This window comes from Xenopus laevis, chromosome 8S, assembly GCF_017654675.1.
Source record: "Xenopus laevis strain J_2021 chromosome 8S, Xenopus_laevis_v10.1, whole genome shotgun sequence".
In the NCBI taxonomy this organism is placed as follows: Eukaryota; Metazoa; Chordata; class Amphibia; order Anura; family Pipidae; genus Xenopus; species Xenopus laevis.
The window spans coordinates 40,937,304-40,957,434 of NC_054386.1; the positions used below are offsets into that span (position 1 = coordinate 40,937,304).

Genomic DNA, 20,131 nt, shown 5'->3' on the forward strand with positions numbered 1-20,131 from the left:
TTTGTATGCATTTTCAAGCCGGTATCCACTCCATGGGCAAATTCACTAAAGGGTGAATTTTCGCCAGCGACTGCTTCACTACACTCCGTGCCACTTCACCAGGTGCAAATTCGCTACCACTACGCCAATTCACTAGAGCTGCATCTCAGCAGCCGAACGCTGGCGAATTTTCGCTAATGTTACTTCGGCTGGGCGAGCATTTCACAGCGAATTTTTGCTTATATTTCTGCCTAGTGAAACTTCGTTAGTACTCTTATGCTTAGGTCACTTTAAATATGGCAGGTACATATAGGTCATATATAGATGACTTTATTAGAGATGTTGGTCCAAATGCTTGAAGTGGCCACTTATTATTACACATGTCCAATGAGCCATAATAAAGACAGAAGAGATCCTCTCCTTAAACAAATGTAGCATGCCCCTCAAATTGGTTTTAAAAAATTGCTCACACATAAATCTTTAATAGTTCTGACTTCTGAAGGCAATCCTGCTCTAAAGAAAGAAAGTCGCCAGCGTTTTTTATAACTTTAATGCATTACCAGCAAACAGGATATGATGTCACTGACATAAGATTGAGGAAGAAGTAGCTTTGTTTTATCAGTTCATCAGGTCTAAGGTGGTGAAGTGAACTCTGGCGAAAGGGGTAACGCTCAGTAAAAGTCACATCTTAGTGAATTTGCAGAGTAATGACCATTCGCCAGAAGCAAAAGTCGTCAGGCGATAGGGTGAGAATGAACGCTAGCAACGGTCTCGTTTGTTAGCGAATTGTCCTCTACGCCTGTTAGTGAATTGGTGATGTCCCCGTGGATGAGATTACTGGCGAATTGGCCACTTCTCCCTTTAGTGAATCTGACCCCATGTGTCAGCACCCAGGTTGAAGCAGTGTGCAGACACACCAGAAAGCAGATCTGAGCAGAAGGGCTGTTTCTCTGCCTGAACTTGGCCCATGTGCTAAGTGACGTGAATTATAACATTCTACATAATATGCAACTCAATCAGCTGTTTCTCCACCAGTATAAAATTGCTGGTGAAGAAACTGTTCATGTGACACCATTAGCCTCCCCAAACAAAAAAGTCACCCTCCGCCTATAACTCTGTCTGACATTTGCTGTTTTCTCCTCTGTATTGAAGGACAGTGGGTAACGTCATGAAGACCACCACACCCATACAAAACCATCCCAGCAAATGACTGTCAGGAAATGGCACCAGTTATTCATACAATTGCATTGGTATTAGCCTCATCAATTATAATATAATTGTTAATACACTTTAGCTACTTAGCATTAGGATGAGTGGCATACCATATAGTAGAAGTTGGTACTGCTATAGAAAAACTATTTGTTACCTCCTCAATGTGCTATCTAATTTCTGCTATTGCTGGGGGTTTATGTTAACTGAATCCTGAGTAGTCCGGCAGAACCTGCTAGAACTTTAGTATGAAAGGCTAATTAATACTCGTTTTACATCATTTCAGTGGTGTATGGATTAATCCGAAGAACCCGAGGGCAGCAGCTGCACCATGTTGCCCTTCCCATTACCTCCACCATATGCCCCCAAAGTTCAGATTTTGCTTTAATGTGAAATGAGTTTGCAAGTCTGATCTCTGACCACTCAGCCGTTAATTAGCAGGCATGAGCCGAGGAGCTTTGTTAGAACAGCCATCCTGGCTCGGGCCTCTGTCCTCCTTATCTGCTGCTCAGGTCTGTAATATGGAAAGTGATATATGGCATGTGTTTCTTGTAATCAGGCCCTTATCTTATTCTGGTCTGCAGCTTGATTTAGAACTGGTGGTGTGCTCATGCACATCTGCACCAGCCACTGGCACTCTCAGATCTGCCACACATTATTTAGGGCTTGTAAGAACATGGCCCCCTTACTCCCCCTACACCTCAAACACAATTTACTATAGTCATGTGCAGAAGCCTTGCACTGGCGGCTGTGAGAGCTAGCACATTGCACTAATCGAGAGCTTGTGTGCTCATGTTTTAGAGCAGAAAATCCATTGTACAAGAGCTACTACCCGATTGTTCTACCGTTTAATGAATTACGAAAACACATACAAATTTCTCTAGTCGGCCCTCCTGTCAGTGCAGACGTAGTGGGTTATGTTATCCTTCACCTCTGGAGGCAGGACAGAAACTGTTGACTCTTGGCCCCTCCTCCTGTTATAAGGGCTGGCTCCACCTTCCCTCCTCAGTTCTTTGTCCTGCCTCAAGAGGTTATGGACAGATAAATTCTTCTACTTCAATCTCTTTTATTTTTATTGACTTTTACTTTTTACAACTATTTTTAGGATTCTACATTAGTTATGGGACATGCTGAGCTGTTCCCTTGAAGCAAGTTTTCCAATTTGATCCTGCTACAATGCAGATTTTGACGGCTCCAACTGGCCATAGGTGACATGCAGAGCTGTCACAGGCACACAACCTATAGGGTATGCAGAGCTACCCGCTATGATCACTAGGTTGTTCTATAACTATCGAGATCACAGATCAGAGAGTGATCAGTGCAGCAAGTATTCTTTGCACAGGGTAAGTATTCACAGAGTCGCATGGTCTTTAGACACGTGCAAGTACTACCTAAGCACTCTTACTTGTTTTAGTACTTTCCTAGTGGTCACTAATCTTCTGCACGCAGCATGTGGGATCGCGGTGAAGGCCGGTTGCCTAGCAACAGACCTCGCCGCATAGACGCGGCAAGGCTCTACGCACCATTGGCGCACTGACGTCATCAGTACAGGCCGCACATGTGTCTCTATATGCACCACGCCAGTGTTTCGCGCCAAGCCATCGGCGCATTTACATTACCAGGCGCAGTCGCTCTTTCTCACTGCGGCTCACACGCTAGCTCTAGTGCGGGTGCAGGTTAATTCGCAGAACGGAAAACACACGGAGACCATCAGCAGGGACAGCTTGTAACACTTTTCGCTCTACCAGCTTACAGAAACGTTTTTTTTCCAGGGGTGAGTGAATTCGTTTTTGTTTTGAACACATTCAACAACCATGGACAAATCAGACTCACTAACAGAATTGAGAGCAGATATACAGTCCATTAAAAAGACAAAAAAAACGGAAAAACTACTAAAGTGCAAAACCTGTAGACATTCTTTACGAAGATCAGAAAGAAATTATTGCTCTGACTGTAAAGCCAACCAAAATGCAGAGGCCCAGGGACCACCTATATTGTCACCACAATATACCCTGTCTCAACCACCCCCTGACCCAGCCAACACAGATGACAGACGGTCATCTCCTGGACCTATTTTGTCTCCATCACGACCACCTACTCCACTGCAGGTCACTGGGGATGCTTCTCCAGTTCCACCCAGGAACCAACCAAGCTCCTCAAATCAAGTTCCGCCACAATTTGGGGACTTCTTACAATGGATCATGAAATCCGTTCAGCCTTTTCCAACAACCTCTTCTGACAATGCTCAATCAGGCAAACAAAACAAAAAGCGTAAAGCCGCACTCACATTAGACTCCACTTCAGATTCAGAAGAAGGGTTAGCTTCAGACTCAGATCAGGAAGACATTCCCTACTTACAGAAAGACTTGTCTGATCATTCTACTGAGTCTAATTCCGAAGATGAACGCATTCAAACTACAAATCCAGAAGTCACTAAAAAGTTGCTTAGGTAAATGATGCAAACACTGGAGATTAAAGATGAAACAGTGGCACTATCTAAGGCCGACAGGTTATTAGGTGTCCAGAGCAGGCACGAACTAACGTCAAGAAACCTATCCCCAATAGATCCACATCTGCCTGACTCAGCCCTCCAAGGACCCGATCAGGTGGGCGGCAGATTACAGAGGTACTTAGGCGCTTGGCAAACACACGTCACAGATACTTGGGTCCTCACCATAATCCAACAAGGCTATCGAATCTCTTTCACACATCTTCCTATCAACAGGTTCCTTATTTCATCGACTACTCCCAACCGAGCACCGTTACTCCAACGGGCGGTCCAATCCTTGCTGCAGGCAGAAGTAATACAAACAGTACCACAAACTCAACGTTTTCGAGGGTTTTACTCCAATCTATTTTTAGTCAGGAAGAAAGACGGCTCATTCAGGCCGGTGCTAAACCTCAAAGCCCTCAACACCTTGGTCTCCAATCAGAAATTCAGAATGGAGTCCATTCGATCAGTGATTGCGACTATGGAACCAAACTACTTCATGACATCCATAGACCTTCAGGATGCGTATCTTCACGTACCCATTTGTCCAGCATCCCGCCGTTACCTCTGCTTTGCTATAGGCGACCTCCATTACCAGTTTACTGCCTTGCCCTTTGGACTTTGGTAAAAACCCATGGTGCAGTACAAACTTCTAACACCAGTGATAGCCTACCTCAGAACATTAGGAATCAAAATCCTACCTTACCTAGACGATCTACTCATTTCAGCCCCTTCAGCAACCCAGGCAACCATAGACACTCACTCCTGTCTCCAGGTTTTATCACAACACGGCTGGCTAATAAACTACCGCAAAAGTGCGCTTCAACCAACACAGACCATCCGATTTTTGGGTCTGGAGTTCATCTCCCGATTGCAGAGAGTATTCCTACCTCCAGACAAGGTGGACAGACTAGTTCACGCAACCAACAATTTCAAATCATCTCAGACGAATTCAGCAGAGGATTGCCTCCGTCTTCTGGGCTTCATGGTATCTGCCCTGGAAGCTATCCCGTTCTCCAGATTCCACCTTTGCCCACTTCAGAACAATTTTCTAGGTCAGTGGAACAAGAACCACAAGGATTTGAACCAACTCATCACCATATCCAGCTTAACACTTCAGAGTTTGGAGTGGTGGATGAATCCAGCCAACCTCCAGAAAGGCAGAAGTTGGGCTCCCCCCCAGTGGGAAATCGTAACTACAGATGCCAGTCTCACCGGCCGGGGGAGCGATTTATCGCAACCACACCTTACAGGGCACTTGGAGTCCGGGAGAAACCTCCTTACCGATCAACATTCTGGAACTCCGGGCGATCGCCATAGCCCTAGAGGGTTGGACCCCATTCCTACGGTACCAAGCCGTCCGGGTGCAATCCGACAACGCCACGGTGGTGGCATATGTCAACAAGCAGGGCGGCACACGCAGCAGATTGGCAATGCAGGAGGTGTCCAGGATATTGCACTGGGCAGAGCTCACAGTGACCAACCTTTCTGCGGTCTTCATACCAGGAATACTGAATTGGGAGGCAGATTACCTGAGCAGAACTACGCTCGACCACGGGGAATGGTCACTCAACGACGCTGTGTTCCAACAGCTAGCGAACAAATGGGGCACTCCACAAATAGACATTTTAGCCTCCAAGCACAACCACAAACTCCCTCTATATTGTGCCAGAACAAAAGATCCGGGAGTGGCGTTCGTCGATGCCTTGGTCATCCCTTGGGACTTCCACACAGTGTACGCGTTTCCACCTCTAGCCATCCTTCCCAGGGTGATCTCCAAACTAAAGCAAAGCAATGCCACCACTATTCTGATAGCACCTGACAGGCCGAACAGAGTGTGGTACACGGATCTAATTCGACTATCTGTATCCAAACCGTGGCGATTGCCGGACCGTCCAGACTTACTCACTCAAGGACAAATCAATCACCCCAACTTACCAATGCTGCGTTTAATGGCGTGGCTCTTGAGAGCGCCTGGTGGACCCAGCAGGGGTACTCACAGAACGCAATAGACATTTTGCTTCAAGCACGCAAACAGTCCACAACTAAAGCATATCATAAAGTATGGAAGACTTTTTTAACGTGGTGCCGTCATCATGGTTCCCACTAGGACGATACTTCCCCTGCTGTTGTCATTGAGTTCCTCACTGATGGTTTCAGGAAAGGCCTTGCTCTCAGAACTCTTAAATCGCAAGTCTCAGCTCTAGCAGTTTTCACTCATGAACGTTGGGCTGACAAACCGGAAATTCAACAATTTTTTAAGGGTGTTGCAAGAACGCGTCCACCACTTTGACACCCAATTTCTACCTAGGACTTACCACTAGTGCTCCGTGCCCTACAAAAACCACCTTTCGAACCACTCGCATCCTGTGACCTCAAGTGGTTATCCCTTAAAGTTGCCTTCCTAGTGGCCATCACGTCTGCTAAGCGAGTGTCTGAATTGGCTGCCCTTTCCTGTAAAGAGCCCTGGATTTCTTTCCATACTGACAAGGTTGTACTTAGAACACTACCAGGGTTCTTACCAAAAGTCGTGTCTGAGTTCCACATTAATCAGGACATTGTCTTACCATCCTTTTGCCCTCGACCAGCCAATGATTGTGAACAACTTCTCCACACACTGGATGTAGTACGGGCGATGAGAATCTACGTTAAAAGGTCATCGTCTTACAGATGTGCTGACTCTCTATTTGTCTCTTATGCGGTATCTCACAAGAGACTAGCCATTTCCAAGAGGACGATTGCTCGATGGTTGGTAGAGACTATAAACACAGCTTATGATTTCGAACACCAGCCAAGACCTTTATCAGTCAAAGCTCACTCCACCAGGGCACAGAGTACATCCTGGGCACTACAGAATCTGGCAACTGCCGAACAAATTTGCAAGGCGGCCACTTGGGTTTCACCGAATACCTTCATTAAAGGGATACTGTCATGTGAAAAAAAAAAAATTCAAAATGAATCAGTTAATAGTGCTGCTCCAGCAGAATTCTGCACTGAAATCCATTTCTCAAAAGAGCAAACAGATTTTTTTTATATTCAATTTTGAAATCTGACATGGGGCTAGACATTTTGTCAATTTCCCAGCTGCCGATGTCATGTGACTTGTGCCTGCACTTCAGGAGAAAAATGCTTTCTAGCAGGCTGCTGTTTTTCCTTCTCAATGTAACTGAATGTGTCTCAGTGGGACGTGGGTTTTTACTTTTGAGTGTTGTTCTTAGATCTACCAGGCAGCTGATATCTTGTGTTAGGGAGCTGCTATCTGGTTACCTTCCCATTGTTCTTTTGTTAGGCTGCTGGGGGGGGGGAAAGGGAGGGGGTGATAATCACTCCAACTTGCAGTACAGCAGTAAAGAGTGATTGAAGTTTATCACAGCATAAGTCACATGACCAGGGGCAGCTGGGAAATTGATAAAATGTCTAGCCCCATGTCAGATTTCAAAATTGAATATAAAAAAATCTGTTTGCTCTTTTGAGAAATGGATTTCAGTGCAGAATTCTGCTGGAGCAGCACTATTAACCGATTCATTTTGAAAAAAAAAATTTTTCCCATGACAGTATCCCTTTAAGTTTTATAAGTTGAATGTTTTTGCATCACAAGCGGCCGTGTTTGGCTGAAAAGTTCTACAAGCTACAGTTGCACACTAACTGTCAATTTCAGCTACACAGTTTACAGTTTTTACCCACCCTAATTGAGGGACAGCTTTTGGAGGGCCGACTAGAGAAAAAGGGATTTTGTACTCACTGAAAAACCCTTTTCTAGTAGGCCCGAACTGTCAGTGCAGTAAGTCCCACCCAGGCTGATTTTAGTATGGGTTCCGGACATCTTTGTCGCTATCTTTCTACCTGTTGTCTCTTGCTCTTCTTTCTATCTATACTGTCTCCACCAGCTGAGCTTTTCAAACGAACTGAGGAGGGAAGGTGGAGCCAGCCCTTATAACAGGAGGAGGGGCCAAGAGTCAACAGTTTCTGTCCTGCCTCCAGAGGTGAAGGATAACATAACCCACTACGTCTGCACTGACAGTTCGGGCCTACTAGAAAAGGGTTTTTCGGTGGGTACAAAATCCCTTTATAAATGCAGGGGACACAATGGGACAGAGAAAAAAATATCAGTAATTAGGCACACTGCTTAAACATCATGTAATTCAGAGGTGTTGCTGGGAATATTCTGCATATATTCTGATATAATAGTTATTGAGCATGTTCTACCAGTGTGTGGAAGCATCAGATAGGATAGGAAACTTGTGTTTGATGAAACGAGTACAGGAAATACATTGTAAGTGTCAAATTATGACTTTTTAAGCGAAAAGGCACCATAAAGTTTAGGTATTGAATAGTAATGGCGTAACACTTAGGGAGCTGGGCACCCCAGCAAAAAATAGATTCTGGATCCCTGGAGCAGCCAGGAACCTTTAGCCATGCACCAAGGGAGCTGCTGTAACCATAAACAGATCCCTCTCCCCCATGCACGTCCTTCTGCAGTCATGGGGTGTTAGAATAGTTACACCACTGGGGAATTACACATTCTGTTATTGGGAGGGGCTATAACAGATTTTCTTTAAAGGAGAAGGAAAGGCTTGGTGCCAAATTTTAGGAACCCTCAAGTGATTGTATTGGCCTACTTGAAACCCCAGGCCTGTGCTCCTAAAGCAGAAAACTGCACCGGCCCGGAGTTATACCAATGAGCATCACAGAGCGATCCACTTCCGTCTTCTTCTATCTTCAAATTTTCCGGGGCAAATGCATGAGCAATTGAACAAAATAGCCGACTTTTAATTAAAGTTCAGCTCTTCGTTCTACTGCGCATGTGCAGCCGCATGAAGACAGAGGAAGACTGAAGAAGATCGCTCCTTGGTGCTCACTGGTATAACCCCAGTAAGTCAATACAATCACTTGGGGGTGCCTAACATTTGGCACCCCCAAGTACACCAAGCCTTTCCTACTCCTTTAAATAACCAAAAAATAGCTGGCTCTTGAAACATCTTTCAAATGTTGGAACCGTCAGGGCAGAGGATAGAAAGGAACAGATAGATACTATATTTAGAAATACTGTTAAAACCATTAAAGATGTGTACTGTTATTAGACAGTTACTTTAAATTATAACTTTATTTTTTGTTTACATCCCCTTTAGGGGTATAATACCAGCTGAGCATGAAGCCTGTAATGTTATCAGTCGGCAGTTTATTGGCCAGTGTGTGGGGCCAACCGACAGGCGTCCCTGAACCATATCTGGCCGAAAGTCGGGCAGATGCCGATCGGGCTGGGTAAAAAACCCAGTCGGCTGTCTGTATGGCCTCCATTCTGATCCGATCAGCGCAATATCACCCACCTCAATGTGGGCATATCAGGGAGAGATGCGCCAAGCGAGCAGATCTTCCTGTGTATGGCCACCTTAAGGGCTTTATGTGCAAAGGGAACGCAGCCGAGGGTCCTTTTTCCTATTAGAATTCAGCCAGCACTGTGGGATAAAGGTCACACAGAGTAGCCCAGCGTAGTACATGGGTACTCTCTGCATTCACTGCACCTCCTGTATCTTGCTAAACATCCTCCAGTTCTTCAAATGCATTTCATCACTCCGTATATTAATGTGCTTATTGGCAAGCTGCCTTGACTTTATTAAAAAAAATCTGCATTCCAGGGAGGCCCTGCTTGTTAAAGCACTAACAGTGTTGTAATGCAAGCTGTCAATGAGTTAAAGGGCACATGCAGCATTGGAAAATCAGGAAAGGGTCACTATACCTTTCTCCCATTGTACTAAATCATTCATGCACGTACCAATAATTGTATATTGCTTTTCAGGATATTATTATTTTAAGGCAGAATATATTCTATGTACAGCATAGGAGTAGCATTTTCCAATTCCAGCATCATTTAGACATGCAGGGATTAGCATCCAAAGCATTTGCGCCCCCGATTTGTGAAAATAAACACGATGGCGCTTGCATTTTGGAACAGCACATTTAAAACGGCATTAGAATGTGATTCAGACGGTGCAAGTCTGCCATGCCTGACACAACATGCTGAGGGTACCCCAATGGTAGCTCCAGGGTTCCCCAGCATCCATAGCTCTCAATGTACTCAATTCAAGGGGCAGGACAGACGCACTCGTGCTCAATGTAACTATACAGAAGTACAAGTACAAATTGAATAGTTCCAATAAGTGAAACAACTTACACCCATTTTAGCAGGACTGCACTTGCGGTTGCATTTGTACAAGAGCCCTATAGCTCCTCTCAGTCATGTGGAACTTTTCTTTTACAGCCTGGGTTTAAATACTCACATTTACTTTTCTTCAGTCAAATATTGTTGCCGGCTGAGTTCAAATTGTACCTCAATAGTTAAGGGACATGCCTGGTAGTCCATGTAACAAAATTTAGATTTGTTCCCTGCCGTTGAGCTTTTCAAAGGAACAGGGTCAGTCCATCAAATTAGCAGGATAGTATATAAATACCTGTCAGTGCCGCTCTGTTGGGCCCCCAGTAACCCACTGTGTTCCCTGTGCAGGGTATATCCCAACATTTTTCTCACTTGGCCTGAGTCTGAGAAGGAGACGGCAGTACAGGCTGCCATGATACACTCTCTGACCGATTAGACCACAGGTCAATGGACTGAGAGTGTAAGGGAGGGACTCAAGATATGGCCTCATTTCTATGGTTCTGATTGGAAGAGCAGGGTGTGAAGAGGCTTTTTCTTCACTTCAGAATCTGATAATGCTCCACATGCACTGGCCAGCATGGTATGTCAGCTGATGACATTTTTAAATCTGCCCACACTGACTGGCATCCATACTACTACAGGGTGGTACTACATAAACAAAATCTTGGGTCACCCATGCAGCAAGTCCAGCAGTGTTGGACTGGAGACCAGGGACCCACTCTCAGTACAGTATTCTTCCTCTCCTCACTCAACCTCTATTCCCCCATTTTTTTTTCTTTACATACTATGTAAAATGTTTAGCAGCATGAGGGCCCACTGACACCTGGACCCACTGGGAGTTTCCTGGTATCCCGGTGGGCCAGTCTGACACTGAAGTCCTGGCATTCAGAGCATTACAATATTTGTGGGTCTAGAATAAAATAATGAATCTTGACTTTATTAAAAAAAATCTGCATTCCAGGGAGGCCCTGCTTGTTAAAGCACTAACAGTGTTGTAATGCAAGCTGTCAATGAGTTAAAGGGCACATGCAGCATTGGAAAATCAGGAAAGGGTCACTATACCTTTCTCCCATTGTACTAAATCATTCATGCACGTACCAATAATTGTATATTGCTTTTCAGGATATTATTATTTTAAGGCAGAATATATTCTATGTACAGCATAGGAGTAGCATTTTCCAATTCCAGCATCATTTAGGCATGCAGGGATTAGCATCCAAAGCATTTGCGCCCCAGATTTGTGAAAATAAACACGATGGCGCTTGCATTTTGGAACAGCACATTTAAAACGGCATTAGAATGTGATTCAGACGGTGCAAGTCTGCCATGCCTGACACAACATGCTGAGGCTGCCATGATACACTCTCTGACCGATTAGACCACAGGTCAATGGACTGAGAGTGTAAGGGAGGGACTCAAGATATGGCCTCATTTCTATGGTTCTGATTGGAAGAGCAGGGTGTGAAGAGGCTTTTTCTTCACTTCAGAATCTGATAATGCTCCACATGCACTGGCCAGCATGGTATGTCAGCTGATGACATTTTTAAATCTGCCCACACTGACTGGCATCCATACTACTACAGGGTGGTACTACATAAACAAAATCTTGGGTCACCCATGCAGCAAGTCCAGCAGTGTTGGACTGGAGACCAGGGACCCACTCTCAGTACAGTATTCTTCCTCTCCTCACTCAACCTCTATTCCCCCATTTTTTTTTCTTTACATACTATGTAAAATGTTTAGCAGCATGAGGGCCCACTGACACCTGGACCCACTGGGAGTTTCCTGGTATCCCGGTGGGCCAGTCTGACACTGAAGTCCTGGCATTCAGAGCATTACAATATTTGTGGGTCTAGAATAAAATAATGAATCAATTTATTAGTTGCAGAGGTTTTTTGTTCTGTTTGTGTAGATTGGAGATTTGCCAATTTGGAAAATTTAGTTTTAAAGTACACGTGCTTTCTTTGTTTCTGCAGGTTTAGTGAGGACGGTATGGAAGTGATGGAGCGACTTATCTATTTGTTCCGCAAGTTCAGCCAACTCAAAGTTAGTAATGAAGAGTATGTCTGCATGAAAGCCATCAACTTCCTAAATCAAGGTAAGCAGGTCCCAGTCCCTCACCCCAGTGTAAGAGCTGCCACAGTATCTTAAATGATCAAAGCTTTTGCATTCAGCACAGATAGGAAAGGCTTGATACCACCATATGCAGGCAGAGAACATACTTCCTCATATTACTCACATTTAATGGGTTCATTCTCTCTTCATGCAGGAGTTGGGTGTCAGATATTCATTGACAGTTAGACCCAATATATCTTCAAAATATCGCTCAAATAACTGATTCCAGTACAAACAAAATCTAACAAAATAACTGCCTTTTGCACAAATCCTGCATGTAGAGAGACATTTTAGCAAAATTTCCCATTTAAGCAAGCAGGCAGAAACCCAAAGCAATTCAGCCAGATTCGCTTTTACATAATATAAAGCACAACAGGTGTGTAACCATGTATATTTTTATATATACTATATTACTACTTACTACTTAAGAACGCATCACTGTACAGCATTGCATATAGAATTCTAGCATGATCCGGCTGCGTCAGCATAATGGCTTATATGACTTACAATATTATTATGATTTTTATTCACCAGATATCCAGGGCATAAGCAGTGTCTCCCAGGTGGAACAACTGAACAAGCGATACTGGTATGTGTGCCAAGACTTCACCGAGTACAGGTACCCACACCAGCCGAACAGGTTCCCAGACCTTATGATGTGCCTACCTGAGGTTCGCTACATTGCTGGTAAGTGCCCATACAGATTGCTCAGTGTTATTTCATTCTGCAGTGCTACAGATCTTACACAGTACTGTACAAAGGATATTTATGGAGTTGCTGGACTTTTCCCCATGAATTGAGTAGTCTGTGCTTGTTGCAGGAGAAACAGGAAATAAAACGGACTTACTAAGGTTCTGCTAAATGAATCAAACCAGAGTTCAGTTATTTAAATTAAACATTTGCCCTTTAAATGTACATTTTGCTTTAAGCATCTTGTACAATCAATATGTATTTTTTCTGTAAATGATTGGAATAATAGAGATCAACTCCCACCTTTAATACTCATAAATGAAACAGAACTGGCACACAGAATTTGCTCTTCAGTAGGTTAATCCTCTGGGTTTGTTTTATCAAAAATGCTGCACACTTCGTTTTGGGGGGGTTGACTCATGGGTAGTGGTGTTACTAGATGACTGAGACCCAAAGCAAATATTTTTTCAGGCCCCTAAAATGTCTAGAGATTGACCTGTTTTACCAATATTTATTCAAATTGTATATGAATTAGGGCTTCATGGAGACCCTATACCTCCTGGATCCCCCAGCAGCTGCAGGGTCTGTTCCTCTGTAGTTATGCCAGTGCTCATGGGACCACCCCGTGGAAGAGCAATTCCAACTCTGTTTCTTTTATGAATTAAACCCAGGCTCAGTACTCAAGGTGGCTATAGAAGCAAAAAAATTATCGTACTAGACAAAGTTGTGGTGTGTATATGGCGGGAGATGACCTGATTGATATTTGTCGACTCATTGATCGACCAGGTGGGAAAGGTGCCTGATCATCGCCCATTGTTTACCTCGGATACAGATAGAATTCTATAGTTTCTACCTGTATATCTCAAAATGCAGCTCTAAATGTCTGTACTGAAAATGAGCAATCTTTCCTGCAACATATGATCTTAATTGTTGAGTCTATGGCCACTGTAAGGATCTTGCAGCTCTGGAGAGCCACACAACCTTTGGTTAACGGGATCCTGTCATCGGAAAACATGTTTTTTTCAAAACGCATCGGTTAATAGACTCCAGCTGAATTCTGCACTGAAATTCATTTTGAAATTTGACATGGGGCTAGACATTTTGTCAATTTCCCAGCTGCCCCTGGTCATGTGACTTGTGCCTGCACTTTAGGAGAGAAATGCTTTCTGGCAGACTGCTGTTTTTCCTTCTCAATGTAACTGAAGGAGTCTCAGTGTGACATGGGTTTTTACTATTGAGTGCTGTTCTTAGATCTACTAGGCAGCTGTTATCTTGTGTTAGGTAGCTGTTATCTGGTTACCTTCCCGTTACCTTCCAACTTGCAGTGCAGCAGTAAAGAGTTATTGAAGTTTATCAGAGCACAAGTCACATGACTTGGGGCAGCTGGGAAATTGACAATATGTCTAGCCTCATGTCAGATTTCAAAATTGAATATAAAAAAAATCTGTTTGCTCTTTTGAGAAATGGATTTCATTGCAGAATTCTTCTGGAGCAGCACTTTTAACTGATTCATTTTGAAAATGTTATTATCCCATGACAGTATCCATTTAAGTAATGCAAAAGGAATAAAAAGTGAAGACCAGTATCCTATTCAGTTCCTACTGGTAAATGTTATGCGGTTCTAAGCCATTAGGTGTTGCAGTGATTGGCCATCCAGGATACAAGGGCAAACTCCTGGTGGGCTTAGGTGTCAGTAGGCCCTCCTACTTCTAACCATTTCATGGTCATTCCCTATTTTTATATTGGAGCAAAGAAAAGAAATAGATGTCAGAATAAATGATTGTATCTAAAGAAATGAGACAAGGAGAATGAAGAGGTGTTGAGGAGTATGGAGAGTGTGCGCCTATGGTCAAAGGTTGGGCATTCCAGTTCAACAGTGAGGTATCAAAGATGTCCACAACGGGATTCTATTGGTGCTATCAGACCAGAGGCTTCTCTCATACTCATCTAAGATAAAGACCAAGCAGCAAATTCTGCCTTTTCTATTGTTAAGAACACAATCCTTAACAAGATAATTACTCTGAGGCTGACTGAGACATCAAACTCTTCTTTTCTGCAGGAAAACTGGTGAATGTGCCTCTGGAACAACTTCCACTGCTATTCAAAGCCTTTCTTCACTCGTGCAAAACTAGTGTAACCAAGGAGTGAGAGAGATGCTAAATCAGCGTGGAAATTGCATTGAGGCTACTTGGATCATTTAAAGAAGTGAGGGAGAAAAAAAGACTGTATCAGCCCAAAAAAATGGGAACAAAAAAGGAGGAAAAATATTTTTTTTCTTATATATTTATTTCCTGACAGAGTTGAATGTATTATCTTCAACACGGGTGCACAAATGAAAAACAAATGCAGATTCTTGCATTTCATTGCTGTTTACATACATATTTTTTGTCTTTTTTTTTCTAAAACACCTTTTTGTGGACAACTTTTCTGCATTGCAGGCGTTACATGTTACAGTGTTGCCTTTTTAATACAAATTTTGTAATTTTTTTTCTTTTTCAATGAATTTAGATTTATTTTTTGTGTGGGAGGAAGGGTAAGAATTATTTTGATAGTGTTGGACAAAAACTACCTCAATTTTGTGTTTTGTTAGAATTTTTTTTGTACTGTAGACAATATTGCTTTTGATCAGAAATTGGGCAGTGATTTGACTAAGGGAATAGGGAATCTACTGTGTTTGGCTTTGCAATGGGGTCCTCTTATGCTCCCCATACACAGGCTGATGTAAGTTGCAGACAGATTAAGTTTGCAGTTTATTGCCCAGTGTATGGGGCCCTCCAGCAGGCTTTCCCAATTGATATCTGGACAAAAGTCGGATGTGCGGTTTAAAAATCCTGTTTGATCGAGGAATGCATTGGTTCATTGATGCAATTCCCAGTCCAACTGCCAGTATTCTTCTTGTTATGATCCAACAATTGGATCAGCCTGATATTACTCACCTAAAGGTGGGCATTTTGGGGAGAGATCCGTTTGTGTGGCTACCTCTCCAAACAAGCGGATCTCTGTATTTATGGCCAGCTTTAGTCTTGCTGCTGCTTTGAAGTATTTCTTCATGCGTTTTTGTGTTTCTTTTAAATACTGGATTTTGGACAATAATTATTTTACTAACAGCTGGGAAAAACACCCAAAGACAATTGTAACATCAGTCTGAATGCTGAGCTAAATCTATTTATAATAGCTGCATATTTAACTAAAGGCCAACTTAATTTGTTTTATCAATTACATTTTTTAGCTGCTTTATTTTCCTCTTAAATTGTTCTTAATACATTTGAAATGATCAGACAAAACAATAAGATAAATAGTAATATAATTAATGGATGAATTCTGAATATATAAATAGTCATTTTAAAATATATCTATAAAATATCCTTTACTAAGAATATTTATAGTAGCCGTGCTTGGTCCAAACCATTATTGATATATTTGAAAAGTACAAACCAACAATTCTTTGTTAGGGGAACAGATAGCCTGTCTTCCCATGAATCAGTGTGCACACTGTCAGGGGCGACTTGTAACCTTAATCCTAGTCTATAACTGTATTATAGATGGACATTCAAAATCTGGTTTTGACAGTGATGCAATTTCCCAGGCTCATGTATAACTTAACCGCTGCAAAATTAATTTATTGGATGAAAGGATTTTATAGAAAGGGTCGCCGGCTAAATATTAAATATACATAGTTCTGCAGTGTTGCTTGTGCCTGAATTAACCATAAAGGCAAACTTACTTTGGAGCTAGCAATACATCTAATCACTAATAGACACTTAGCACTGCTTAAAATGATGGCTAATAAGATATATAAATATATGCACTCTCATCTGGTTCATAAAATCTATCTTTATGCCAATGATAGAAGTCCATAACGTCATCTAGTGCCTTTTCACAACAATGAAAACATTTATTTAGCATTTGTAGAGGAAATGGCTGCTTCTGGGGCACAACAGTAAAGCGAAGCTTAATGTATCACCAGTTATTATCATCTGCTTCTTAAAAATCTAGACACTAAATACCTTTGGGAAGTGATTATTAAGGTTGATAGTTGTTAAATAGTGACTGTTAATTAATAGGGCACAGATCCTTTAGACTGGGGTTTCTGTAGTCTTGCAGGAGCACCAACAACTTTGTTGTTGGGTACTTGGAAAATAAAATTTGATATTTAAAAAACCGGTATGGGATCAGTTATCTGGAAAGCTCCGAATTACGGAAAGGCCGTCTCCCATAGACTCCATTATATTCAAATAATCCAAATTTTTCTCTGTAATAATAAAACAGTAGCTTGTACTTGATCCCAACTAAGATATAATTAATCCTTACAGGAAGCAAAAAACAGCCTATTGGGTTTATTTAATGTTTCCATGATTTTCTAGTAGAAGATCCAAATTGCAAAAAGATCAATTATCTGGAAAACCACAGGTCCTGAGCATTCTGAAAAACTGGTACCATACCTGTATATGAATTTAACAAAAGTTTCAACTAAATCCCTTTCCATAACCTGCAGTGTAGTTATGGAGCATCACAAAGCCAAACACAATGTATTTCCCTAAGCCAAACTTGGCTGAATTTGCCATCAGTGTCTCTGACCGTCTTGTTGGTGGTGTAGGCTTAGCGGTAAAAATGAGGCTTGCCCTGATGTGAAAGGCAGCAGTGAGCTCGTACTGATGCTCAGTGGAATAAGGGCACATATTGGGTCGAATATTTGTCCTGCCGACACTATCATGCTGCATGGCATTCCACAGGAATATAGCCAAATTAGAAAGTATATCAAACAGGGCTTCACTTGGATTTGTGTCTTAAACTGAATGTAAAAACCATGTCTGGGTATACACTAAGCCATGGCCACACAAGCTTCTGTATATAGGAGAAATAAGATAAACCCTACTGACGCATATGGAGACATTGTGCCCATGTTATAGCTAGGAAAGCGAAAAAGTTACAAGCCAGTAAAGGAAACCTAGAGACAGGACAAGCAGCTTGGAACTTACCACTGTTGGTTTCAATAGTGTATGGATGTGTCAGATCCTGGGTTGGGCACAGGCATGATCTCTTCACATGTGTCAGTCTCACTTAAAACTGTAATTGGCTTAGCAAGGGCCCAATGTGAAGGTGGAAATGATAAATAGACAATGCCAAACCTGTGGCCCTCTTGTTGTTACTCCTAGTACCCCAAACAGCTTTGTATCAACAACAGTATTATGGAACTGAGCCTTTATAAGCCCTCCAGTTGTTGCAGAGCTAAAACACCCTGCATTCTTCCTGCAGATAAGCTGGTAAAGGTACAGATGAAGCCACTTGGATTTGTGAGTTAAATGCGTCATGACTCAGGGGTAATTGAAGAAACTGTGTTATCTTAAGTCATCTTAACTCATTTAATGCATTTAACCTTTTCATTAGCATACCAAAGCTCCATTGTTCACAATGGTGAATGCTTTAATTAGATGGGTTGTTGTGACACAGTTTTCTGTGTTAAATGAGATAAATGGGATATCTGTGTTTAGTTATTCTGTGTCAAACAGACAAACCAAAGTGGCTGCATCTGTATGATGGGACTTAGGCTGTCAATCAAATGGAGGCAACCAAGATCCGAAGGTTCCTCCAAGAAAGATAGATTAGAAGATTGAATGGGGGCAGTGCCCACTCTCACTGAACACAGTGCAGGCAGGGCCTCATCTGTATTTTCTATATTTCCTTTTTCTGTACAGAACCCAGGGGGCTTGTGCCTTTAAACAGGGTAAAAAGAGAATGGGTTTTTTTCTATTGCAGTCTCATGTCCACTGCAGTCTCATGTATGCCGAAAAAAATGTATTAGTGAACTTTGATATAGACATTAGCGCATCCTCTCTACAAACTCTGATTTCACTATAAAGGACAGATATTATAGAAGTAATCCCATCTAACTGTGGGCGAAAGAAAGCCACTGTGACGGCAGAACGGCCAGCAGGCACTGATATATCCCTTTTATTATTACTGTTGCTAGGGTGCTGGGCACCATCTGTTTTGGAATGGATGCAAGCAGGTGGGGAGACTGATATGCAAGACTGTATTTTTAATATAGGTGCATACATACATAAATACATAATCTCTAGCTTTTTATAGTTCAACATGTAGCACAGGCCCCAGTTTGGTCATACTAACCAGTCGATGGAAGTTAATAGCTAGAAGGCCACAGATTGGGCATCTCCCATCTACACAATACTACAAATTAATGAACAAACTAAAATAAAGATGTAATTGTAGTACTGGCTAATCTCTGCATCCAAATCTTATCATTAGATCTGCCGCAACAAAACCCCACAAGTTTAAGCTTTGCCTCACACATTGTCTGTCTTTCAGAACTAGACGTTTTTTGTTTGTTTGTTTTTTTTGTTGTTGTTCTATTTTGTTATTTCGGGGGGGGGGACTTGAAATTGTCTTATTTTTTATTAGAATTTTTCTTTCTAAAAAAATATATATTATGTTTTTTCTGCTTTTGTTATTTTCTGGTGGGGGTTGACTAGTTGCTTTTGCTTCTAAAATGAATGTTTTGGAATGTCTTGGAACCTTCTTTATCATTAACCCTTTCACCAAAGGAGCAGGTAACACACAGATTTCTTTCCCTAGTACAAATTAAAAGGCAAAATGCGCTACCACTGAAATTCCGCTTGGATTTCATTTACATTTTATAATGGCACAAACATGCTTTTCACACCTTATAAGTGACATACCAGCAACAATTTCAGTGGTGGTATTTTGTGGGTTAAAAAGCAGATGACAAAACACCTTATGCATTTCTGCCCTGTTGTTGTGTGTGCTTGGGTTATTGAGACAACCAAAAAACTGTGCAACATCCCACTGGCTTCATCTAGAATCACCCAGCACTGCCGGTACAGGGATTTTCCCTCCACTAATGCACATTACTAACTATGCAAGATCCCTGGCAGACAGGATCACTAGGCATTCTGTATGATGTGTGGGGAGTCCCAAAGGGATGTTTTCATGCTATAGACCCAAATGTCATTTTTTTTATCTGTTTAAATGTTATTGTGTCAGTATACAGTATACAGTGGCAATTCTCAACACCCCCCTTCCCAAGCGTTTACATTGCCTACGCCGGAGGGCAGCTCCCCTGTTCTTGTACGACTGTGGGTAACATTATCTGGCAGTGAAAGGTTAAAATGCCATGTGCCTGCACTGGTCTCAATTTCTATAATTCAGGCAACCTGCATTTCATAATCTGTTGGCAAGGGTCATGATGGTTTGAGAGTTTTGCTTCTGCAGCAGCTGAGATGCTTAAGGGTTTCCATGTATTCCTTGCACAAGGTGGGCACACGTTTATAAAGGGCAATGAAAGCCTAACAAAAGTTATAGGTAATACTTTATTACTATTACCGGTCTGTCTTTTGCAGTATTGAAAGACAGAAGAACACTTTAAAGTGTGTATATCTTAATCACTTCACCAGAAGAGGGCTGTGCTAAGACTTCCTAGAGATGTGGACGGTTTGTTAGTCTTTACTTGCCTT

At 42.2% G+C, this 20,131-nt stretch overlaps 1 protein-coding gene across 1 annotated transcript in view; it reads left to right on the plus strand.

Annotated features, from left to right (window-relative positions):
* LOC121397610 (nuclear receptor subfamily 6 group A member 1-like) overlaps positions 1–16,138 on the plus strand; it is an 18,893-nt gene extending 2,755 nt beyond the window's left edge. Inside the window, exons 2-4 of the mRNA XM_041574652.1 lie at positions 11,810–11,931; positions 12,483–12,635; positions 14,698–16,138. Of these exons, the coding sequence (XP_041430586.1) occupies positions 11,826–11,931; positions 12,483–12,635; positions 14,698–14,786 (348 nt within the window). The 5' untranslated portion in view covers positions 11,810–11,825 and the 3' untranslated portion in view covers positions 14,787–16,138. The remainder of the gene's footprint in view (positions 1–11,809; positions 11,932–12,482; positions 12,636–14,697) is intronic.
* Positions 16,139–20,131: the final 3,993 nt, after the last annotated feature.